This window comes from Eptesicus fuscus, chromosome 5 (assembly GCF_027574615.1).
Source record: "Eptesicus fuscus isolate TK198812 chromosome 5, DD_ASM_mEF_20220401, whole genome shotgun sequence".
Classification (NCBI taxonomy): Eukaryota; Metazoa; Chordata; class Mammalia; order Chiroptera; family Vespertilionidae; genus Eptesicus; species Eptesicus fuscus.
This window is the reverse complement of record NC_072477.1, coordinates 53,605,230-53,631,902: the sequence shown is the minus strand read 5'-3', so window position 1 is coordinate 53,631,902 and position 26,673 is coordinate 53,605,230. Positions and strand designations below refer to the sequence as shown.

Here is a 26,673-nt window from a genome sequence, read left to right as displayed (position 1 = left end):
ACAAAACAAAACAAAACAAAAAAACAACAAAAAAAAGAAGAGATGCCTTCAGCCCTAGCACAGGTTTTCAAAGTACCAATCAGGAAAAAAAAGGAAAAATAGTGAGAAAGCATAGCAAACCTATCTAATAAAGAGGTAATATGCAAATTGACCATCACTCCAACACACAAGATGGCCATCCCATATGGACACAAGATGGCCACCACAAGATGGCCAGCAGGGGAAGGCAGTTGGGGGGGGGGCAGGCCTGCAGGGAAGGGCAGTTGGGGGCTATCAGGCCGGCAGGGGAGCAGTTAGGCGTCCATCAGGCTGGCAGGGGAGTGGTTGGGGCAATCAGGCAGGCAGGCAGGCAGGCAGGCGAGCAGCTGGGAGCCAGCAGTCCTGGATTGTGAGAGGGATGTCCGACTGCCCATTTAGGCCAGATCCCACTGAGCAGTCAGACATCCCTTGAGGGGTCCCAGATTGGAGAGGGTTCAGGCTGGGCTGAGGGACATCCCCCCACCCCCGATGCATGAATTTCATGCACCGGGCCTCTAGTAATATATAAAGGCCTGCCACAACTCAGTTTCCAACCCATAATCAGATGACAAACTGAACAAGTATTACTTTCCTCCTTAAGTAGAATAATCATATTGTATCTAAAAATAAACTCTGATTTTTATAATTTTTTTAACTGACGGGTATTAAATTTCATAAACTCCCAGTTTCAGAAGTCTATACACTCAGTATGTAATTGCCCTTATATTTATTCATGCCTAGAGAATATACTCAGTAAAAAATAAAATTAAAAAAAAACACTGCTATATATTTACAATTTAAACTAAGGACCTTGAAGAAATACAATGACAAAACTAGAATTTTATTATTAAAGTTATATTATGAATTATAAATGAAAGTTTTCTTTATTCTTATCATGTTACTGTCAAATAGTGAAAGTCAGATATGAAATAGCAAATTAGCCTGATGATTACCACATGTTTTTCTTAATCAACAAGAAGATATTTTCTCTATTTTAAAACATACTTATTTTTTAAATTGATTAAACATACTAATGTTCATACTTAAATGACCTAGGATCACATTTTCTTACCATCTTCTAGAGTATTCTGTGTCACGTGGTCAGACATCTGGCTGGCTCCCATTGGCATATATGCCACAATGTAGAAAGTGTAATTGCTGGCAGGTTCTAAGTCATCAATAATATAATGAGTTGTGTCATTTCCGATGACTACTTGATACTCTTCATTATTTAAACCTACATTAAAGAATCCGTGTTTAAAAATTAAGAATATTCAAAATAAAATTAACAAGACCATTTTCCCGCACTGTAAAACACTGGGCCTTGAGTCTAATCTCTCTCAGTTACCTTTTGTTACTCTTTTTAAAAAATGTGAATAGGAAGGTCTTTATTTTCTAAAAGTAATTTCATTTGTCTTGCTACAAATGTCTAGTTTGCATTTTTCCTGAATAAATCAAACTGGGAAAAAATTAACCTTCTCTAAACTCCATTAACATCTAGTCAAAACCCACAGCACAGACAACGTGTGGCAGGAACACACAAAGCTTCACCCTGCAGAACACTGTCCTTCATAAGGTTAAATTTTACTTGCTTGAACTCAGGGCTTCTTTTTTCTTTTAAACATAAATGGACAGACAGTAGGGAATGTAATGTCTCTACTCGTTATAAAAACAAACCAAACCAAAAGTTGTCCTGCAAAAGATCTCATTTTGCCCCTAGAGGTTCTATTAAATTTGACTGACACACGTTGTTCTTTTATTTATATTGAAAGCAAAAGAACGGGGAAGCACAGAATGTGCTTCAGAACGCTTTGTTTCACAATGAGCTTTTTTCTTTTCTTAAGAGGAAAAAAAAAATCCTTAGCAATTCCTAATAAAATATGCATGGCAAGGTAGGGAGGAGGATTTGTCTTTGTCGGATTTAATTCCTACAGAGCAAACCTGTAAAGTGGAACAAGAGCCCTGGTCGCGACTGTGCTTTGTGAATAATTCACAGTAAATGGATGTCAACTTAATCAAAACTCTCTAAGGACAGGGCCCCTTCTTTCCACACTGGATTTATAAACAAAACAGAAGGCAAATTCCACTATTAAGTTTTCCCACATTTCTGAATGAACTTGATAGCATTTTAATTAGACAAGATTACAGGCATTTCACAACAGACTGCCTAATGTCTCGTTAATTAGGAGCTGCATAGTACGATTTCTGACCTAGCAAACAAGGTCCTTGAGTTCGAATTAAAAAGCCTTGTTCTACCCCTGAATAGACCACTGAGCTGCATGTGGAGGCTCTAATGAAAGAACCATAATAGCGAACAAGAGTGGTCTCCACCAAAACCAGCATTCCTTTTACCTTCCTAAATCACTGAAAAGGGAATTAACATACTCCCAACAAGCTCAGCTATCAGACTTTCATTCTTCTTGCTACCATGACCCCTGATTTAAATTCAAAATATTCTTTTTTCAAAATACTACTTCAAAGTACAAAAAAACAAACAACAACAAACCACCTGTTTCTACAGACAATTTTATTATATCACCATTCATTGGGTGTTTGGATTTGTTTTTAATGTCTTTTGCATAAAAGTTAGGCTGTTTGCATATCAAACTAAAATCTGTAAACTTCTATTATGGTTTCTATGAAAAAAATCAATAGAGAAATATAGAAAAAAATCAAGAGAGAAATCTCTAGGATTGATAAGCAGTTTTTCCTTTTCCTCTAAAATTTTTGCCATAAGAAACAATAAGGATAAAAATGAAATAGTTCAAAATAAAAATTTGAAGATAGATCTGATTTCTACTTTTATATAATAAAATACCAATAATGTCTTATCCAATTTTCAGAGAGTTCTATATAATTTCAGAAAACATTCAAAATCTATAAAATCAAATATATGGGGAATTTGATAATGTTTACTTTCCCCTTTAAAAAGAACATGATACAGTGACTATATTTTACTACATTATTTTATTAAGCAGTCACACCATTGGTCCTATGTAACTGCATACTTAAATTGGCATAAAGAAATTTATATATTTGCTGAAATGAAATCCATAAATACACCATTCTATATTTTACCTGGCAGAGATAGTAACTTACTTCTAAATAAAACTATCTTAAGCTATATTTATATACACAAAGTATATACTAGTAATACAACAAAATTTAGAAAAAAATAGATACACCTGACAGACTAGAGACAAATGCCATAGAGCTTCAAAAATATTATGTGAAAAAAATATTATGTGGGTTATGTAAGCATCATTCAGACTAAAAACAAATCCATGAGTGTAAGTGGAACTTAAAGATAGACACTCCTCTAATTGCTTACCTTCTGCTTTCATGTAGTGCACGGAATAAGCGATGACTTTGTCTGAATTATAAAGTGGCCTCTCCCAAGCTAAAAGGATGGCTGAACTTGACATGGTTTCAGCGTGCACATTATAGGGAGCACTGGGTCGGTCTTCTGACATGACTACGGTCAGTCGGGCTCTAGATAAAATAGATCCTTGGCTGTTCTCAGCCATGCACTGATAAATAGCATCATCTTCCGGAATAATCTGATTAATTACCAATTTACTGAAGAAAAGAAAAAAAGATATTTATTTCTATGAAAAATTCTAAGAATAACGTAAAAATAAAGTTAAACTATTGTGAAGTGTACTCTCATTTCAAATAACAAAAATCACTATGAACAAAAAAATGTGTAGTCAGCCCTACTGAAAAATCTATATGAATTGCTTAAAATTACTCTTATTTTCTGAGTCTACGTAAGTAAATACTTGTGATATCCCCAAATCCTGTTCGCTTTAGATGACAGCTTAATTTCTTTTTAAAAACTTGTCTTTCATTAAGAAAATATATTACTTTTAGCATCTAATTTATATAATATTGCAATGTGACATAAAATTGAGGTCAACAAAAAGTTTTAAAGTTTCGTCCAACATAAATGAGAATGTTACAAAAAGATTCATATTTATACTAATAAAAGTGAGTTCTTAAAATCACTGAGTTTGAATTGTGGAGGAATTCTTAGAGAATCAATTATTTCTTGCTAATTTCCTCATTTATAGAAGAAGGAACTGAGACCCCAAGGGTTAATATGCTTGCTTATAATAACTTAGCTACTTGCTCATCAGAACTATAATCCAGGGGTAAGGGGTGAGGGCATGTGCCAGGGGCTAGGGGAGGCCGGGGGAAGGTCAATGGGGAAACAAAGGAGACATAAGTACTACTATTTATAATACTTTAAACAATAAAATAAAATAAAAACTATAATCCAGGTCTGGGGGGAACTGTCTAACATTCATTTCAGTATAGTTAACCACTTCCATGATCTACATATAAAAGGATCTATGGGCATGCTGATATTACAATCTTAGTAAATTTCTTATTTTATTTTAGTGTAAAATACCAAGATAACAAAAGTACTTGATATTATAATTATAGCCTGTAACATAAAAATTACTAAAGCCATTATATCTTATCTAAAATAGTAGCAAAATGACACAGCCTACCTGTTGTACATTTTAATTCTACCATTTGAATGTATCTTCCTTCCGTTTTTCAACCATGACATTTTGGGTGAGGGGATTCCTTCTGCCTGACATACAAATCGAGCAGTGCCAGCTCGAGGCCTTGTTAAACTTTCTGGCCATTCGACAAATAAAGGAGGAGCTGTTTTTAAAGAAAAAAGAAAAAATATATTTCTGTGGTCCCAACAGGAGTGATACAGAGTCAAGGAAGAGTAAATGACCAAGTCCCACCCCTGAAAATATATGATATTTTGAGCCTCCAGTCTATGCTCTACATGTATCTATCCAGATGCCTTTTCCATGTGTTGCTCAGTGAGATGTCCACTTCACCCAGGCTTTCCCTACTGAGACCATCTATATAAATACTCTAAAAATGTATGTACCATAATCCTATTTAACTAAGCTCAATACATAGCCTCTTGTGAATCCATATAGACAATCAACAGATTACAGTTTTAGATAGGTGAATGGGTATATGGATTTGTGGGTGGGTGAGGAGAAGCTTAAGAAAGAAGGAATATAATAGTATGCAGGTAAACAGAATGGTGATTTCAGAATAACAGTTACATTTTAACATAGGACTTTAATTTTCTCCTAAAAATTATCATTAGATTAAGAAACTTCAGCTCAACCTTCATATTGGTAATACAAAATTCAAGAAAGGTGGAAGCCATGAATCAGATAAAATAGCAAATGTGAAAATGTAAGATTCTCTGGAATGCAGAAAAAAAGAAAACATACCTAATACAGTTAAAGTTGCCATGGCAACTGTAAAGTTTCGTGTGCCTGGGATAGTGGCCCGACAAACATATATACCAGCATGTTGCAGCTTGACATCAGATATCATGAGATTACCATTTCCAAGTACCCGAGTATTAAAGACATCAATGGACTTGTGATCTATTTCAGAGAGAATACTTCAGTTAAAACAATATAAAACAATCTAAAATTAGTTCCAAAGATCATTCTCCAAACAATCCTATCATTAAAAGTATAAAATTCTCTATACTAAAACCATTTCTCTGTACACTAAAGTGCCAAAAAATTAAAAGCCACCTAATTGCCAAACATGTTTTATTATATTTTATCAGTTTCACTATAATGAACAAAGTTTAAAGACCCTCCCCACCGTCCCCCGACTCCCCGCTCCAGAGAAGACGAACCAAGACGGCTCCAAGAAATGATTGGTTTGGGACTTCCTGTGGCCATGCATTCCAAAACAACAGTCTGATGAAGAGATGTTGTTATGTTCTGTGGACCTGCTATAATCGTTGGTGTGTGGAAGGATTTAGACTCCGTAGCTTTGGAGAGAAAAAGGCAGAATATAAAAAATAAATTATAAGTAAAATATAAGTGAAAAATATCTATTTTAAGTTATTCACTTTTTTCTTTTTTTAAAAACTCACATAACATACAATTCACCTATCTGAAGTATAATTCAATGGTGTTTAGTATTTTCAGAGTTGTACACCCATCACCAAATTAATTTTAAAACATTTTCATTACCCGCCCCCCACCAAAAAAAAAAAAACACCATACCCATTAGCAGTCACTCTCCACGTTCCTCTTCCCATAGCCCGGCAACCACACTAAGCTACTTTGTTTTCTGTCTCTCCGGATTTATTTATTCTAGACATTTCATTAAAAAAAGAACCGTACATTACATGGTCCTTCCTTTGTGACTGGCTTCTTTAAACAGCATGTTTTCAAGATCCATCCATGTTATAGCAATACCAGTACTTCATATCTTTTTATTGAATAACTAGTAGCCCATTTGCAGGAAGAATCCTGCAAGCGGCCGCTGCCGAGGCGTGCGCTGCTGCTGTTGCTGCTGCTGTTGCTTCCGCTGCGCCTGCACCCATGTGCGGCTGCCGCCCGGCCCGCTCCGCCCCCACTCCGCCCCGCCCCACCCGGGTTTTCCCTCTGGCAGCCACCTTGCTTTCCGCTTTTCCTCCCTCTTCCTTCTAAGTTGTCTTCAGTCTTCACTCCTCCCTCCCTCTGCGTATGCAAATTAACCACCATCTTTGTTGGGTAATTTGCATACTCGTTCTGATTGGCTGGTGGGCGTGGCTTTGGCTGGTGGGCGTGGTGAAGGTGCAGTCAATTTGCATATTACTATTTTATTAGGTAGGATAACAGAATAATTATATAAATAGAACACATTTCATTTATCCATTCATCAGCTGATGGACATTTGGGTTGTTTCCATACTATTCATTTTTAATTGAGGTTGAAAGATTCATTGAATACTTTCACTAATCTTTTTAAGAATTCATGTGACAGTAGGCGGAAGGTAAGGAGGGGAGTGCTTTTGTTTCTATCTTTTACACCAGGAAGCTGCTAGATAATACCTCAAATTAAAACAAAGCATTAAAAATATAATTTCCATCTATTAATGATTTTCAAAACAATTTTTTTAACTTTATAGGGTCTTTTGAGATTGGCTCTTAGGAAGAGGAAACAATCATGTGAAGTTTACCAGTGTCTTTGGTCCAAGTTTTCTTCCACTACATTCAAGTAAATTTAAATTAATTATTTTAAAATAAAAATCAGCATCTATGTATAATTCCATTTTATTACTATATATATTTCTTCATATTAGTCTCTCAAGCTAATTTCCCTCTTAATTATATTCATGTATGGCAAAATGAAAAAATTTATGTTCACTTAATGTTAACAATAATACTTTCTGAGTATTGGAATTGGGGGTATTTTAAAACTATATTATATTTTTGTACTTTTTAGAAATCCTCACCTGAGGATTTATCTTTTGATTTTGGAGAGAGAGGAACGAGAGTGGGGGGAGAGAGAGACAGAGAGAGAGGGATCAATTGGATGTTGCTTGTATGCACCCTGACTGGGAATTGAACCCTTGACCCTATATATGTGCCCTGACTGGGAATCAAACCCTCAACTCTTTTGGTGGATGGGGTGATGCTATAAACAACTGAGCCACCAGGTCAGGATATATCTTTGTACTTCTTTTACTTTTATAAACATTATTCTTTACAATAAGTATATATTTTTTCACAAATGCAAATTATGATTTTTCTTAAAATAACAAACAAAAAATGCCAAACTGGAAACAAGTATCTCTTTATTGACAATGGACAATTCTGGTGGAAATGGATAATTGTTATTTTCCTTTTTGTATTATATATATACTAGAGGCCCAGTGCACGAATTCGTGCACGGGGGGGGGGGGGGGGGTCTGGCCAGCCCACCCAGATCAGGGCTGATTGGGCTGGGCTGGCTGGGGGGAGGGGATGTGGGAGATTGGCTGGCTAACCCTGTCCCTAATTGCGGTTGGGGGGCCAACCAGGGGTGGGGCTGGCAAGGGGGGAGGGGCCATGGGCAGTTGGCTGGCTGGCTCTACCCCCTGGTGGAATTTCCGGCTGAACTCCTGGTCGAGGAGACAATTTGCATATTAGCCTTTTATTATAAAGGACTAGAGGCCCAGTACACAAAAATTTGTGCACTGGTAGGGTCCCTAGTGGCTGGCGGTGGCCGGCTGGGGACTCTCTCCCTTCTCCTGGCCACCTGCCACTGGCCAGGGCCTCCCTCCCTTCCTGCAGCTGGCTCCGCCCCCTGGTCGAACTCCCAGTCGAGGGAACAATTTGCATACTATGCTTTTATTATATAGGATTTTTTTAAAATGAAATATTTACAAAAAAATTCAATCTTTTTTAAAGATGTTGACACTAACATGACATATAACAAGTTAGCCTATGAAAGAAGAGTTGTTTAGTACATAAAAATGACCATTTTCCAAATAGATTACAATAGTTTAAGTGAAACTAAAGTACTATTTTATGGCATACTATTATAGCCAGAAAATACAAATTAATAGCTGTTTCAATTAAAAACTAAACACAGAACTTCTACAAGGTACCTGGAATCACTGTTAGAGAAGCCTCCATACTTTTACGCCTGTGGGCTACAGTAGCAGCAACACAACGATAATTTCCAGCATCCCTTGGGCCAACATCATAGATCTGCAATACTCCTGTTGGTAGGGCAGTCATCCTGCTATGAGAAGATGATTAAAGTCTCTGTAGCAGATTTTATTTTAACATATATTCTATAACATTTCATATATCCAACCCTTTTAAAGTGCCAAACTTTAAAGACCTTTTAATATATTAGCTTGATTCAATTATTTTCATTTGTGTCACCACAGTTCTCTAAAACATAACTATGCAGTGTGTGGTTTGTGTACTTCAGTTGCAGGTTCCATTCCCAGCCCTCCTTGGGTGTGTGCGGGAGGCAACCAATCGATGTTTCTGTTTGTCTGTCCCCCATTCTCAAAAAACCAACGGAGAAAATATCCTCAGGTAAGGATTAACCAAGAAGTTGATTAACCAGTTTGGCTCAGTGGATAGAGCGTAGGCCTAAGGACTGAAGGGTCCCAGGTTCGATTCCGGTCAAGGGCATGTACCTTGGTTGCAGGCACATTCCCAGTAGGGGGTGTGCAAGAGGCAGCTGATCAATGTTTCTCTCTCATCGATGTTTTTAACTCTCTATCCCTCTCCCTTCCTCTCTGTAAAAAATCAATTAAAAATATATTTTTTTTAAAAAGAAGTTGATTATTGACACCATCTATGAAAATGAGTTCCATAATGGTCTTTGCCCCATATAGTCTCATGAAAAGCTGTATTTACCTGTCCATAGTTACGGGTAGAGTTGTTCGATTTAATTCCCATGTTATAATTGCAGGAGGGTTTGATGAAATCTTGCATGCAAATCTAGCAATTCCACCTTCTTGGACCTCAGTAGAAACTGGCTGAATTTCAAATGCAGAAATAGCTATAAGAAAATTTGACAAATTCAGAATACGTACATGAACTATTAGACTATACTTGGGAATAGCATTATGCTAGATATTATTTATCAGACTTGGACTCTTTCTCAGATGTTAAGACCATCCCGATGTAATTAACACAAAAATAATTTAGGGAATAATTATGAAGAAAATCACTGAGCAGTTGCCCAAATCAAGGAGTCTTTCCCAGGATGAAATTCTAGCCAAGTTCTTAAGAAACTTACAGCCTGTGCAGAGGAAAAAAATTTAACATGACTGAAACAAAAACAAACAATTAATAAAAGTATTTAATTACATACCCAACTGTGGTACAAACTTCAGACACTACTTTATTTCAGAGGAGAGGGAAATCAAGGCAGGCAGATTAGAGAAGTAAAAGCCATTTACAGAGATTGGTTTTAAATTGAGTTTTGAATAATCTATTAGGTTTAGATAAAAAGGGAAAAATAGGAAAAACATGAAGGCAATAGGAAGAAGATAGAAATAAGGCAGATTTGCAGCATGGTACAAATTAAGACAGCACTGAAGATTTCTGAGCAAAGAAACGTCATGATAGTAGTATTTGGAAAAAATAAATCAGGCTCTGTTACACAGGATGGACTGAGAAACAAAGAGCCTTGAATCAAGACCGACAGGTTGTTTAAACAGGATGACAACGGGGTGGTGGCAGTGATAAGGGCCAGGCTCTACAGACACCTTAATGAAAACAAGGACTTGGTTATTTTGGACACAGATATGCCACTCTGTGTTGGGAATCAAATGAGGGTGGTATTGATGCTGCAGAATAAAGAAGAGAAGAACAATGGTGTGCTGATGACCAAAAGGTAGAGAGACTCAAGAGACTATTTTTAGACTCACGCATTTCCAAACTAAAGCTAAATCTTGAAGTGTTGCCATTTTCCAGAGATAATTCTTTCCCACGTTAGGCAGGCCTCCAGGAATTGGTCGTCAGTGCCCCTGGGTTTACATTTTGACAGAGTCCAGACTCCAGGTAATAGTGTGGTTTTCCTTCCCTCTAAGTCTTCCAGGAAATAAAGAAAGGGCCCCAATGATGGTCTTACTCAGAATCCAGTTCAAAAAAATATATATGCCTTTATGGTTTATCAATAAAGTGAGAAGTTATGAAGAAAAATAGAGGGACTGTGGTCTAGATGACTTAAGCCTCATTAGACTGGAAAGGGTAAAAGGTCACAGAAGACTTACATTCTGCCTTGGACTTGATTTCATTAGTCTGTAAATGGATCACAGACCTTTAGAGGAATAGGACAAAGCCAGTGAATAATGACGAAAATATTCTTAAAAGCATCTATTTCCAAAAAGGATGGAGTGGTGGTATAGTAACTGTTTTGGTGCCGGTAACAAAATATTTCTGCTTCCTCAGAACAGGTTCCACAAGGTAAGAACCATTCTCATAATCACTGTCATGTTCTTGCTTCATTCTCATTTCTCTTGTGTGTACAGTGTTTTCCAGAAACTACATGACAGGTGACATCACAACAGACTCAGTGCAGAAGCAGGTGTGAGAATCCAGCTGTCTCCTAGTAAGCTAGTTAGAGATTTGCACAAATACACAACAATGCCACTCTTCTCACTAAAATATTTTTTTTTGGAAAATAGTTGTGTTTCATTAAATGTGTTATGTTAATATGTAATGAATCAATGTTTTCATTTTTAAATGAACCAGTATTTTATTACTTTACTTATTTAAAAAAAAATTAAATCTTACCCGAGGATATATTTTGTGTTTTTTTTTTTTTTATTTTAGAGTGGAAGGGAGAGGGATAAAGAGAAACATTGATCGGTTACCACCCATTTGTGCCCTGAATGGCAACCTGGGTATGTGACCTGACTGGAAATCGAACCCGTAACCTGAAGAATTCCGGATCAGGGTTCATACCCAGGTTACCAGTTTGATCCTGGGTTGGGGTGCATACAGAGTCAATCAATTGATGTTTCTCTCTCTCCCTCTGCCTTCTTGTCTCTCTAAAATATATCCTCAGGTGAGGATTAAAAATTGTTTTAATTTCTAATAATAAGTATCAATAGATATAACTTACACAAATAAAAGCTTTGGGATCCTCAATAAGCTTTAAGAGTATAAAGAGTAAGACTAAAATGTTTGAGATCCCTATTCAAGAACATCAGACCTGAAAATCATTACAATTTTTCTTTTTAATTGCTTCTGTAATCATTTTCTAGATGTTAATCTATTTACAAATATTTTTATTTTGGATCCAACCAATGCCTTATCTACTGAAGAATTAGAGAACAGATGGTTATATTTAAGTCCAAAATATCAGGTTCACATTCATAATGGCCTGATTTCTTAATAACAATATAAGCTTATCCAATATAAATAAAAGGCTAATATGCAAATCGACCAAACAGCAGAATGAACAGTCGCTATGACACGCACTGACTACCAGGGGGCAGACGCTCAATGCAGGAGCTGATCTCTGGTGGTCAGTGCACCAGAAGCCGGGCTCATGGTTGGCAAGCACAGCAGCAGTGGCGGGAGCCTCTCCTGCCTCTGTGGCAGCGCAAAGGATGTCCCACTGCTGGCTTAGCCATCAGTGGGACATCCCCCAAGTGCTCCTGGACTGCGAGAGGGTGCGGGCCAAACTGAGACCCACCTGCCCCACCACCGAGTGCTCGAATTTCGTGTACTGGGCCTCTGGTCTATATATAAAAAGGTTAAGTGTCCGTCCGTCTGACCGGTAACTATGATGCACACTGACCACCAGGGGGCAGATGCTCAATGCAGAAGCTGCCATGAGACGCAATGGCCATTTACAAAGAAATGGCACCATGCACCTGGTGCCGACAAACCAACATTCGGCTTCTCCCAAGTGGGACATAGGCCCCACCACCACCCTGGAGCGATACCCCACCAAATCACAGCCAACGCTGTCAAGATCCCATGGCGCAAAATGCGGCCCACAGCACAGCCCAGAAACAGTCACTGTGGGCGCCGGGTAATGATGTCACATAGCAATGCCTGGCTTCCTCTCCCTAACAATGAAAATAAGTCACCATCTTTCTGTTTGTACCTCCTCCATCTGGGCACCAACCCCATCCTCTTCCTTGGAGTTTCTTCAGCCCAGGAACCTGACTTGCTTTATAGCCAGGTGCAAACATTTTACAGTTTAACCAAATGTTTGTGAAGCGTTTTCCTGTGCCTCATCTCATTTGATCCTCACAGAAGTCCTGGAGTAGGTAGACAGGAGACTCAGTAGAATCCTATTTTCTTTTCATTAGCAAGACACTAATAGCAATATTAAAATATTCTTCTAATTAATTTCCTTTCAATGTGCACGAATCTGTGCACCAGGACTCTAGTTTTTCTATAATTAACTATTTCAAACATTCATATTTGGGGGGAATGAGGACCTAAGTTTCCATAAATTTAATGCCTGCTTTATGAAGTACTAATTTCTCTTATTGGTCCCATGTTATCTTTTCCATGTGTAAAAGGGTGACTTTTAGTTCTGGCCATCATTGGCAATCCAGTCTAAACACAACTTACAGACTTTAAGGTGGGACTTTTATCTTATTCTTCCCCAGCCTTTACCTCTTTAGATGGAAACAGCTAATATAGTTTAACTTTTCTTCATAAAATAGGTTGCTTCCAGTCCTACCTATTTGAACAACTTCTTCAATTACTCTACAATGAATCAAGCACCCAATTCAGTATGTTTTATCCCATCTACTGTATATTTCTTCTATATCTGACTTCTCTGCATCCCCAATAGTCTTCCCTTCCATTCAGGCTCCTATCATCTACTGCCTGGAAAGTCTTGCAGGAACCTTTTAGGTGACATCTCCCCTACCATCAGAGTTACCACCAGAGTGACAGTCAAAAAACGTAAATTTTATTGTGTCCCTGATTAATTAATTAGTCCCTGCAAAACTCTCACTTGTTTTCAACCACTTACAATTAAATATGTTTCATGAACACTGAATACACCATATTTCATACCTGTGAGCATTACATCAGTACTTCCTTCTCTCTCAAATATCCTAGTCCTTTTGTCTACCTGATGAAATCCTCTCACCAGTTAAAACCTAGATCACTTGTCCCATACTTTGAGAAGTTGTTCCTGACCCTTTTATCTGCAACTTCTGTACATTGCAGACCTTTATTGCTTATCAGTATCTCACCGTATTTTAACCATATGTTCACAATCTTTCTTCCCTTCTATACTATGAGCTCCTTGAGCGCCAGTAGTGGGTCACATTCTTTGCAGGATCCCTTAAGATAGCGAATGGCATGACTCAGCACTAAAACAGTACTTTGTGCATTGAACTAAAATTTTTTGAAATTCTCCAATTCTATTAGGTATTTAAACACAGTAGTCAGAAATGTAGGGAGTTTTCCAGGTACGAATACCAAGGCTTAGGAAAATAATGCTTTGTTTGTTTGTTTACTATAATTCTAAATGATGTCTAATATTTAGTGGTGTTATTTTTAGAGCTAAAAATCTGTCTCTTCTCTACTAAAGAAGTTTTAGAAAGATTCAATAAGCCAATATAGTGAGGGCTCTTTATATATTACAAGACTTTTATAAATATTGTGACTCCTGAGACTAAAAATAATGACTCTGTTGCCTGGAGTAATTTCATTCCAACCACTTAGGCATTTGAGTGTTTTTACTCTGAAGCTCAGCTAACCAATCAAACAATATGATCCCCAGACGAGTAAGTCTATGAAACCTCTAAGTTGTAAAAACTGAACTATATGTAATACTTTCAACAATAAAGAACTATTTTTAAAAACGAAACTAACATTTCACTTTAGGTTAAATGCACTAGAACCTCCAAGTTACAAAATCATGAGAACTAAAAGGCTTTATTAAGATATAAATCACATAGCATATAATTTATATACCATGCAATAAACTCATTTAAAGTATATAATTCAATGGTTTTTAGTAAATTCAGAGTGCACAATCATCCCATAATCAATTTTAGAATATTTTCATCACTCCAAAATGAAATCCCATATCCTTTAGTTATCACTCCATAATCTTCTGATCTCCTCCCAAATCCAAGCCCTAGGCAATCACTAATTTGGTGTCTTTCCTCCCCTTAGCTTTACTGAAATATAACTGACATATAGCAGTGTGTACCATGTGATTATCTGATACATATGTTGGTAAATGTTTACCATGTAAGGTTAGTTAACACATCGACTCAATAAGAGTATTTCTTGATCTCACTCTAGTTTTCAGCCAGATCTAAAGCAAGTTCTAAAGATAAATATTTTTTAAATTCCCCAAACACTTTTATATTTAACACTAGAGGCCCGGTGCACGAAATTCGTGCACAGGGGTGTGTGTGTGGGTGTGTGTCCCTCAGCCCTGTCTTGGTCTGCAAAGACGCCAGCATTCCTCACCCCAGCCTCTAGCCAGAGGTTCCTCCCCTCCTTCTGCATAGCCTCTGGGAAGATGCTTGTCCTGGGGCCTCTTCAGGGCCCCGGCCCATGACGCCCTGCAGCTCGGGTACTCGGGGGCTTGGGCTTTCAGGTCCTGCTTCCTCGCCTGGCATGGTGAGCATCAGCTGCCATGGGAGCCTTGCCTCAGGAGTTGCCCCCTTGGACCATACTACTTGCGAGTGTGTGTGTGGGGGTGGCCTCGGTGGCAGTGATTTGATATCTGTAGCGTGCCCGCTGACCCCCCCCCCCCACGGCACCACGCTCGTCCCATCTGGACTGCTGGCAGGGGGCTTCCAGTCTGCGACTGGGGCTGCTGGGCTGCGACTGGGGGCTGCAGGTGGAGGACCCCAGCACCCATAGGGCTGTCAGCATCAGGAACTGGAAAGATCCATTTTTCTGGTTCCTCCCCTGCTGCGCAGATGCTGAGCTCGCGGCCCCACAGGCCCCTTCCCTCTCGCAGCAAGGCAGGCCAGGGCGCGGACTCTGGGCACGCAGACACTGGGCTCACAGCACCACAGGCCCCTTCCCTCCGGCCGCACGGCTGGCCGGGACACGGACGCTGGGCTTGCGGCCCCACAGGCCCCCTCTCTCCCGCAGCACAGCCATGGCGCGGACGCTGAGCTTGCGCCGCCGCTGGCGACGTGAGCTCAGCGTCCTGCTCCCAGTCCTCTGGCCAGAGATCCCCCCGCGGCCAAGGAACAGATGCTGGGCTCCCGTTGCCGGGGCGATGCCTCCAGCGTCTGCTATCGGTGCCGCCATTTTTGTCGTGGAGTGATGGCTAATTTACATATTACTCTTTTATTGTATAGGAGGATGTCTAACTTTTTTGTCCCTTTTGAAAATTCAACCCACTGGCAAAATAATTTTTTCCCAAGAAGACCAAGCCAGATACTCCTTGGGACTCTCATCAGCACCTATGAGACTGAAGAAAAAGCAGCATTCATCATTCAACAATGAAAATAAGTCACCATCTTTCTGTTTGTACCTCCTCCATCTGGGCACCAAGCCCATCCTCTTCTCTCACCTCTGTGAACCTGATACAGCCATCTTTCTACCTCTCTCTCTTGCATATTCCAACTCCTCTAAGTTCATTCCTTCAGCCGGTAAAAGTGGTTAAGTCTCTCCCAACCTCAAAACACAACAACAAAACTCCAGACCTCTCTTTATGGTATGTGTCCCTCTAGCAGCTATTCACCTCCTCTCCTCCCCCGGGATCAAAACTTTTCTAAAGAATAGTTTATTCTAGTTGCCTCCCTTCTTCCTGACTTTATGCCTCAAACACCTAATCTGCCTTCTTACTCTATTATTTTATTGAAACTGCGTCTATGACACTAAGCACTCCTTGTTCTCTTATTTCACTGACACCTTCTTGTCTCCTTTTTTTCAAGGGCTCTCCCTGTTCCTCTGCCCTTCCCTTTCAGAGAGTCTCTGTTCTTTTCTCTCTACACAATCTCACTGGGTGAGCTCATCCACTCTTGGTTTTCAGCTACATCCATCTATTGCTGATGACTCCCCCAAATACATCTCCAGCTTAGATCCCTATCCTCAGAGCTTCATACTGATAGCTTCAACTGCCTACTGGGCATCTTCACCTGTAATTTGTAAAAGGCAATTCTAATTCTTAATCACATCCCAAATGAAGTCATCTTCCTTCTTCCAAGCCTGTATCTCTATCTCAATTTGTCACATCACCACTATGACCACTCACCTGAGATAGACTACTGACTCCTTTTGCACTCTCTTCCTTCAATCACCTTCTCCCTGATTTTAAATCCTAAATATATGTCAAATTCATTTCTGCATCTCTGTTTCAACATCTCTCACTGGAGCCATTATAAAAGTCTCTTATCTGCCCTGGCCAAATAGCTCAGTTGGTTGGAGTGTCGTCTCAATGTGCCAAAGTTGCAGGTTCAATCCGCAGTCAGGACACATACAAGAATCAAGAAATGAATGCATAAATAGGTGGAACAGCAAATCAATGTCTGTCTGTCTGTCTCTCTCTCTTCGTCTTTCTAACATCAACTTAAAATTTTTTTAAGTCTTTCATCTGTTCTCCCTTGCCTGCATCTCCCCTTTTCCCCCCATCTTTCAAAAACATCCTCCAGACACACACCAATGTTTGATATGAATACATGGGTCTCACAAGTGGCCTCCATCTATTAATTTAAAGGCTTCTAAGGTTAATCTATTACTGCTAAACTCAGCAAAGAAATAATCTCACAAAAATGTGGTTCTAATTTTAAATGCTGTCATAAAGTATTATACCTTAGCAACCCCTCCTTCCAAATCTTTAAACTGCTTAGCCTAATTATTAGAAAAATTGAATGTATATATCCCTATTACATCAAAAGGAACAAATATCTTCCTTTATGCCAACTATATATTTTTAACTCTTTCTGTATGGGTGCATTCTCAATAAACAGATTCATTGGCTATTTCTTTGCAAAAAAACACACACACACATTTGGCATCAATTATTCCAAAACCAAACTGTTTTATGGTAAGTATACAACAGTATTTAAATACTCCATATTAATTACTTATATTAAAAAACAATGAATAGCCCTAGCTGGCTTGGCTCAGTGAACAGAGCATCGTCTTGTGGATGGAAGGGTCCCGGGTTCCATACCGGTCAAGGACATATACCTTGGTTGCAGGCTCTTCCCTGGCTTGGGCCCTGGTCAGGGCTCGTGCAGGAAACAACCAATCAATGTGTTTCTCTCACATCGATATTTCTCTCTGTCTTTCCCTCTCTCTTCTACTCTCTGTAAAAATCAATGGAAAAATATCCTCAGGTGAGGATTAAAAAAACAAACAAAAAACAATGAATATTTCTGCTATTAAAGCTATACGTTATAACTATGACACAAATAAGTTCTCAACCCCACTATCTGTATAATCACACCATTCATTAGTTTGTAGTAGTTAACCTATGCTTTCAGGCTTTGAATCATGCAATTGTTCATAAAATAATGGGCCAGATTAACTATCTCACCAATCAGAAGAGGATTTTAACCCACTGCACGCCGTAAGTGCCTGTAGATGCAAGTGGTGGACCTTCCCCACACACCACGCGTGTCTATAAAAAAAATGTTTTCCCTAAGTGGCAGCCCTGACCAACTTCAAAATCATTTTTTGTGAGAATTTTCAGCTGAAAATATTCAAGAACACCCAAATTGCGAGTAATATGTTTATTTTTATAATATTCACTGCAATTTGATTTTTTAAATTAAATTCAAAATATTGTGGTGTGTGGGTATTGTTTTCATTTTGGATGAGTGGCAGTTAACTGTTTACTCAGACTTATTTTAGACTAATGGAATCTCTTCTAAATTAATTAAGTCAACAAGTATTTATTCAGTAACTAGAACATTCTAGGTACAAAGGAGGATCCAGTTATGAGCAAAACAGAGACTCTACCCTCAGGGATCTTTGTCCAGTGATGGATGAAGACAACTAAATCACTATGCCAGTATATAACTTCAAACTGTGATAAATGCTCTAAAGGAAAGTACAAGTTTTATGAAAGCATATAACAGAGGTTATAATAATGACACAAACAACGATGGCCTAATATATATTTTCTTGCCAGGCAGCATTTTAAGTAATTTACATAATCTAGTTTATTTAATTCTCACAACTGTTATTATCCCAATTTTCAGTTGAGAAAACTGAGTCATAGACAGATTATTCAACTTGCTCAAGGTTATACTGCTAATAAGTGGTGAGGCTGGGATCTGAATCCAGGCAATTTCTGGAGAACCTATATGAATTCTCTGCTGAGTAAAAGTCTGAGACCCTCAAACTTTTTTGTGGAAGATAAAAATTACTTGTTCTACTTCCAAGCAATTCTACTGCTCAGGTATAAGTTAGTATGTTTTGGCTTTCTAGCTGGGTAAGAATATATGTTAAGTTCCTGAATTTCCAAAACAGAATAATACCTTTAAACTCCTGCATACTAAGATTTTGAAGCTATGGGTCTCATCTCAAACAAGAGTATCTCTATTCTTAGGATCCATAGAAAAAGTAAGAATGCATGTAAATTAAATTATATACTACCTTAGTCTAAAATTTATTTAGGAACCAAATATTTTTTTAAAAACATATATATCTTTTAAAAAGTTTGCCTAATCAGAACACAAGCTATTCCTTTTTTATTATTATCCTAGTTTGAAGCCCACACACTTCTCATCATCAAAAAGACAAATTCTTAGAGAGAGAGAGAGTGTTTAGAGGTAGGGAAACCACTTAAGAGGCTACTAGAGCAGCAGACTGTGAATTTGCATGATGAAAGAGATTGTAGGAATGGAAGGGAGAGCACAAATAAGAGACGTTGTATAGTGAACATCATTTCGCCATGAGACGTTCAAGGGAAATGGTGAGAAGGACCCAAATGGTTCTCAGGTTTCTGGCCTATATACGTACTAGAGGCCCGATGCATGAAGATTCATGCAAGAATGGGCCTTCCTTCCCCTGGCTGCTGGCAGAGCCGCCTTTCCTCCTTCCCACGCTGCCCAGAGGCCCAGAGCAGCTGGGGTGGTGCGAAACGCCTGTGTCATCGCCATGGCAACAACACAAGTGTCCCACCCTGCCCCCAGCCGCTCGGTGCCTGCATATGCAAATTAACCCACCATCTTTGTTGGGTTAATTTGCATGCTCGCTCCTGATTGGCTGGTGGGCGTCGCAAAGGTACAGTCAATTAGCATGTTACTCTTTTATTAGGTAGATATGGAAGGTTGGTGGACAGTATGGTGCCAGACCAGAGAACATAGGAGAAGAGATCAGATGGATTGGTGAATCACCATTACAGACTCTCATTTCATCAGGATGAGAAGAAATTGGACATGTTAAGGAAGACCGGGAAACTACAAAATTAGGTCAGAGATTAACCATATAAACACTTTCAAATATCTAATGCATCCTGATATTTTAACTAATGGTTCAGATGTTAGGTTGTCATTAAGATTTAAATAAAGAAGTCCTTGAGTTTTTATATCTGCCTAAAAAAGCAACAATGTATAACATGTAAAATTAGCAGAGAAAATATATTTTATTATTTCTGAGGCTCTGTTGAAATAAACTTAGGAGTAATAGTATTTGTTTTTCCAATTTAAATGTATTCTTATTTCTTGATGATAGAAATTATGGCATTAGAAAATTGAGATACAGAATATTAAGACTCAGGCAAAATCTTAGCCTTAGCTGATTTAAAGAAAATCAGGAATAATATCCAATACAATACAGTGCATGATATAGGTGGATAGAGGGAGCCAGTACAGCAGGATAGCTTTGTGGTTAAGAGTGCAGATATTAAAATTTATAGATCTGGTTAAGAATCACAGCATTGCATTCATGAGCTGTGTGCCTTTGAGATGTTACTCAACCTCGAGCCTACGTAACCCTCAGTAAAATGGGGATATTAATATTTTATAAGGATCTTATAATATTCAATTATATATACATATACATGTGTGTACACACACAGAGAGTATGATAATGTGAGCATGTTCTCCCGGCACTGCTTGACACCTAGTGAACTAGTAGTGGTTCTGGAGGGGTCATAGTAATACAGGATGTCTTGCTATGAATACACTACAGTTTGGAGTTATGACTTGAAGAAAGGCAAACAAAGCCTGTCAGTGACCAATATGTAACAAAAATAAACTTTAAAGCTCTAACAAAAGCATAGGTTGTTTAAGATGTAAAATTTTTCTCTTCTTTTCTACTAAGCCAGACTATGTAGCTTATACATACTAAAGGTACATAAAATGCAGAGAAACAGCAATACTTTCCCATTTTTAATGTGCAGAGGTAAATTATTTGGAGGATAAAATCCCCCACCTGAATGATGAAATAATAGGGGGTATATTACAGGAAATAAGTAATTAAGATCAAATTTCTAGTGGTAGAATTACCTATGGTGTTTTTTGTACTTTTTTTTTCTATAATACACATAATTAAGAAAAAGTAATGACATTTTAAAATAAATTTTATATGCCTACATGGGGCATGAATTGAAGAGCTTGTCTTCGTAATGTTGTTCTACTACCTGATAAAATCCCTCATCTTTAATTTTTACCTGCCTCCTTTTAAATATCTGAACTTCTCATGCTTTGGGGAGACATCAACTATGATCTGTGGATGCTTGATTCTCTCCCCAACCAGTGCCCTCATACTGACAATTACAAAAAAAAAAAAAAGAATTACAATAAAAAAAAAATAAATTACATAAAATCCTATATAATAAAAGCCTAATATGCAAATTGTCCCCTTGACTGGGAGTTTGACCAGGGGGCAGGGCGGGCCGGCCAACTGCCTGTGGCCCCTCCCTCTGGCTGGCCCTGGTGGCAGGCACAGCCAGGGGAAGGGAGGCCCCGGCCAGCAGCCACTAGGGACCCTAGCCGTGCATGAATTTCGTGCACTGGGCCTCTAGTTTTATATAAAAACGTAGAAACTTTAGAAAAGCATGCAAATATGAATTTATATTTTAACAGTCTTAAACTTTGTTTCCTTGCAAATATTTGTTTTCCTATTTAGATTTTTTTTTTAGTGGAGCATTAAGCTGAGTAAATGAATACATTCTTTACAATAAATGTCAGGTCCCCCTATAACTTTAGTTCACAAACTATTTTTGGCATTATCAAAACATTTTGCACTTATTTAAATGGCAAAACATCTCATGTCCTTATGCAAATCTCGGCTTTCTCCTTGATGTGGACTTTGGTTCTGCCAGTTAGGTATGATTTTACAAGTCTACAGCCTCCTTGTGAAATCTGACCTCTTTCTTCCCTCCACAGTCAGTGCTAACATAAACCAAGAGCCCCACAAGAAGTCATTAAAGCTGTGCTGTTAAGAGGCCAGAGCTCTATAAAATAGGCAAGAAACAAGGTCTTAAGAAACATGTGCCGTTCTCAAAAACAAGCTTGCAAACACAATAAATGTAAGTGCCTATTTTATTTGTGACTTCCTCCTCTTCACCTGTCTACTTAATCATTTGCTTCTATGATTTATAGTTGGAGGGAAGATCAAAGAGGAAAATGTTGATCAGAAAACAGTATATATATATGTGTTTCTACACTGGAAATGTAAGACTATAATATTAAACTAATGTGCCACCTATGCTTCTAAAAGGTTGCCATGAATTAAATACTTAATATATGTTGATTCTAAAACCAGCTAAAAAGTATGGATACAGTTTGAAATTACAAGCCATTCAATAATTTAAAATAAGTTCGCAGACTATTTCCTAATGTAAGAAAAACATCACTTTCTTTTGTAAATTGCATTTAAAGTATTATTTCACTAAACAGAAAACACTTCAGTCCATCAGAATCTTGACGCAGGGTTTACACAGGTGGTCCTGATGCTGCGGATCAGCCAGGGGTTCTGGAGATCTCACCTGGCCAAGGACTGCATCAGTTGCTACTGCCACACCCCCTCCGTAGGGAGTCCTAAATGGCAAGGGAACATGGCCAGTAGGCACCTTCCAGCACCTCTGTGCTGTTTCCCCAGCTCTGTCACCAATCAGTAGTTCTGGGGAAATCTAAAAGCAGTTCATCAAGAAAACAGGGCGATTTCTCAGACTCCTGAATGTTCACAATTTCAGAGTTCCTCATGGAGTGTGTGTGTGTGTGTGTGTGTGTGTGTGTGTGTGTGTGAAAGAGAGAGAGAGAGAGAGAGAGAGAGAGAGAGAGAGAGAGAGAGAGAGAGAGAGAGAGAGAGAGAGGAGTTTATTTCTATGACACCGGTCTTTCAAATCATGCATTTGTCTACTGCAGGCTTTCCTAATCAAAATGCAGTAGTAACTTCTTACCTCATCTGGTCCAATTTGCTTTTAATCTTCAAACTTGAAGACTGACCTACAACTGAACAGGAAGTAAGCCAAGAGACCTGACCCATCTAATTAAAGCATCAAGGTAACTGATGCTTTACCTACTTGAGGTAAAAACCAAACAAGATACAAGTTACAAACAGACACTGGAAACTTGTTATATCCTTGAGACTGGGCAAGAAACTACTATGTACTCAAAAAAAATTGTTTTACAGTAATTTTCACCTGTTTAATAAAATTAATGTGTACAAAACAGATGTGATCACTGTGTCTTGGGTGTCTACCTCTTTCTTCCCCCGCCCCCCAGCTGTACTGAGTACACCACAGCTATTCTTTAAGAGGCTTCTTAACTGACTTCTAGGGAATTTAGTATCCTGCTTGAATCTGTGGCTATTCTGATAACCAGGTGCTAAGAAGTATGCATTTGTTTTTCAAAGTTATGTTTTGATTAAAATATGTGTCCAAATAATTGTAAATAATATGAAGACTAGAATCTTTCTAACTAAGTTGGGAACCAGGGACTTTCAGAAATACATCTTACATGCAAAGTTTCCATGGACTAGATTATTTTCCATTATATTCCTACTGTGTCCATATTAAAAGACAACTTTAATAACACCTGAGAATTCTTTGCTTCCTTGATATTTCATTAACCCTGTTTTGACAAATGTCAGACATGGTACTCTGCAAACTCAATTCCTTTATCTGAAAAGAGTGATACAAAGTTCTTCAAGTCCTCTCCTATCAGCAGGGCTGTTCACTGCTAGTCAACAATTCTTTTTTTACATTTCAATGACAGTTGACATACAAGATTAGTTTCAAGTATACAGTCCTGTAATTATAAATTACACAACTTAATAAGTGATCATCCCAAAAATCCTGTACCCATCTGACACAATACAGTTATTAGAATACTATTAATATACTAGAAGCCTAGTGCACAAAATTCATGCACTTAGGGGGGTCTCCTCAGCCTGGCCTGTGCCCTCTCGCAGTCCGCACCCATCAGGGGGTGTCCACCTGCCGGCAGTCAGACATCCCTCTCGCAGTCCGGGCTGCTCGCAGTTCGGGATCCCTCGCTCCTTACCACCCCGCCTGCAGTGGAGGTGGGAGAGGCTCCCGCCACTGCCACTGTACTCGCCAGCCGTGAGCCCGGCTTCTGGCTGAGCGGTGCTCTCCCTGTGGGAGTGCACTGACCACCAGGGGGCAGCTCCAGCGTTGAGTGTCTGCCCCCTGGTGGTCAGTGCGCATATAGCGACCACTCATTCCGCCATTCGGTCAATTTGCATATTAGGATTTTATTATATATGATTCCCTTATTGTACTTTACACCCCCATGACTATTCTGTAACTACCAATTTGTACTTCTTAATCCCTTCACCTTTTTTACCCATCTCTCTAACCCCCTTCCCATAAGGCAACCAACAAAATGTTCTCTGTCTTTGAGTCTTTTTTGTTCTGTTTCATTTATTTATTTTGTTAGATTCATTTGTTCATAGATATGTATTTATTGCCTTTTGTTCTTCAAATTTTTTATCTTTATCTTCTTCTTCTTAAAGAAGACTCTTTAATATTATATGTATTCCTTTAGCTTTTTCTTGTCTGGGAAGTTCTTTTCTCTGTCCTTTGATTTGAAATGAAAGCTTTGCTGGGTAGAATAATCTTGGTTGTAGATCCTTGCTTTTCATCACTTTGAATATTTCTTGCCAATCCCTTCTGGCCTGCAAAGTTTCTGTTGAGAAATAAGCTAACAGTGTTATGAGAGCTCCCTTGTAGCTAATTGCTTTTCTCTTGCTGCTTTTAATATTCTGTTTGTGGTTAACCTTTTGCATTTTAATTGTGATGTGTCTTGGTGTAGACCCCTTAGGGTTCATCTTGTTTGGGACTCTGCACTTCCTGGATTTGTATGTCTGTTTCCTTCACCAAGTTAGGGAATTTTTCTGTCATTTTTGCAAATAGGTTTTCAATTTCTTGCTCTTTCTCTTCTCCTAGCACTCCCATGATGACAGTGTTGGTATGACTGAAGTTATCCCAGAGGTTCCTTACTATTTTCATTTCTTTTTGCTATTGTGATTGAATGTTTTCTGCTTCCTTATCTTCCAAATTGCTGATTTGATTTTCAGCTTCACCTACTCTACTGTTGATTCCCTGTAAATTATTCATTTCAGTTAGTATATCCTTCATTTCTGACTAGTTCTTTTTTATGGTTTCCATCTCCTTTCTATGCTGTTGAGGTTCTCTCTAAGTTCAACTATGTTTCCTCTAAGTTCACTGAGCATCCTTATAACCAGTGTTTCGAACTCTGCATATAATAGACTAGAGGCCCGGTGCACGAAATTCGTGCACTGGGGGGGGGGTTGTCCCTCAGCCCAGCCTGCACCCTCTCCAATATGGGACCCCTCGGGGGATGTCCCGCTGCCGGTTTAGGCAGCGGGACATCCCTCTCACAATCCAGAACTGCTGGCTCCCAACCGCTCACCTTCCTGCCTGCCTGATTGCCCCTAACTGCTTCTGCCTGCCAGCCTGATCACCTCCTAACCACTCCCCTGCCAGCCTGATTGCCCCCAACTGCCCTCCCCTGTAGGCCTGGTCCCCCCCAACTGCCCTCCCCTGCCAGCCTGGTCGCCCCCAACTGCCCTCCCCTGCAGGCCATCTTGTGCTGGCCATCTTATGACCACATGGGACGGCCTTCTTGTGTGAGAATGTGACAGTCAATTTACTCCATTTTGTTTAGTTCTTTTTCTGGAGTTTTCTTCTGTTCTTTCATTTGGGACATGTTTCTTTGTCTCCTCATTTTGGCAGCCTCTGTTTGTTTCTATGCATCAGGTAGAGCTGCTACATTTCCAAGGCTTGAAAGAGGAGCTTAATACAGTTGGTGTCCTGTAGGGTCCAGTGGCACAGACTCCCCTATCACCCAAGCTGGGTACTTCAGGCACACTCTCTCCCTCCTCTGAGAACTCCCTCTCATTGTAGTTGAGTCTTGGTTACTGTTGGCATGTCAATGGGAGGGATTTATTACTAGGCTGATCAGCTGCAAGGTCCGACCATTGTGGAGGATCAGCTGTGCATGGCCTGCCTCACAGAGCAGCACTTACATCAGTGGGGCTCTAGTGCCTGCTAAGTCCACCCCTGAGTGTGTCACTGTGGAGGTGGCTGTGTGGTAGTACGATGTGGTCTGAAGCTGTCCACCAGGTGCACTGGCTCTGGAGCCTCCCAGGTGGTGCAGGCCAAGATCAGCTGCCACCCATGTTCTGTCCAGGGACACCTGGCTTGAACTACAAAGCAATCTGCAAATGGCTGCTACTTGTGCTGGGCCCAGGAGAGTACAAGTTGTGAACTGAGGTTGACTGCTGCTAGTGCCAGACCTGGAGCCACTTAACAAGAGGTATGGGACACGGTGAGGTCAGAAGCTGCTTGTTTGAGAGAATTCAGGAGAAGTCTGAAGCATGAGTCAAGACAGGCCATTTGTATGAAAAAGCCACTGGAAACAACTTGGGTGGGCCAGCAAGTTGGTAGGGCGAGGTCTCAGAGAATCAAGGGTGAGGAGGGAAGGGGAGACAGTGATAGCCAGGTTGATAGGTTGATGGAGACTCAGATAGGTTGCCGCTGCCAGCTTTGTGGGGGAAGGGCAACAATGGCCTCTGACAGCACTTCAGTCTGGGAGAAAGTGGCCCCCGCAGCTCTCACCCTGACGCCATATAATTCAGTTCCTCCCTGTGAGCCCTCTGTCTCCCTCAGCCACAATTCCCACAAGTTTTTATAGTCAGAAGTTGTGAGGACTTCTCTTCACAGCATTGGAAGCCTGGGCTTGGTAGCCTGGTGTGGGGCTGAGACCCCTCACTTCTCAGGGGTCCTAAACAGCTGATATATCCTTCCCAGTGTTTTGTTGTTGTTTTTTTGGTTAATCCTCTCTCAAGGATATTTTTCCCATTGATTTTTAGAAAAAGTGCAAGGGGGGGAATGAGGGAAGGAGGGAGAGAGGGAGGGGGGAGAGAGAGAGAGAGAGAAAAACATCGATGCAAGAGAGAGACAG

At 39.5% G+C, this 26,673-nt stretch overlaps 1 protein-coding gene across 1 annotated transcript in view; it reads right to left on the bottom strand.

Moving 5' to 3' along the window:
• Positions 1-26,673, bottom strand: part of PRTG (protogenin) — a 129,133-nt gene that overhangs the window by 58,279 nt on the left and 44,181 nt on the right. The window contains exons 3-9 of the mRNA XM_028147798.2: positions 9,215-9,359; positions 8,446-8,582; positions 5,717-5,854; positions 5,295-5,453; positions 4,536-4,695; positions 3,350-3,597; positions 1,091-1,255 (exon numbers count right to left, since the gene is read on the bottom strand). Coding sequence (XP_028003599.2) covers positions 1,091-1,255; positions 3,350-3,597; positions 4,536-4,695; positions 5,295-5,453; positions 5,717-5,854; positions 8,446-8,582; positions 9,215-9,359 — 1,152 coding nt within the window. The remainder of the gene's footprint in view (positions 1-1,090; positions 1,256-3,349; positions 3,598-4,535; positions 4,696-5,294; positions 5,454-5,716; positions 5,855-8,445; positions 8,583-9,214; positions 9,360-26,673) is intronic.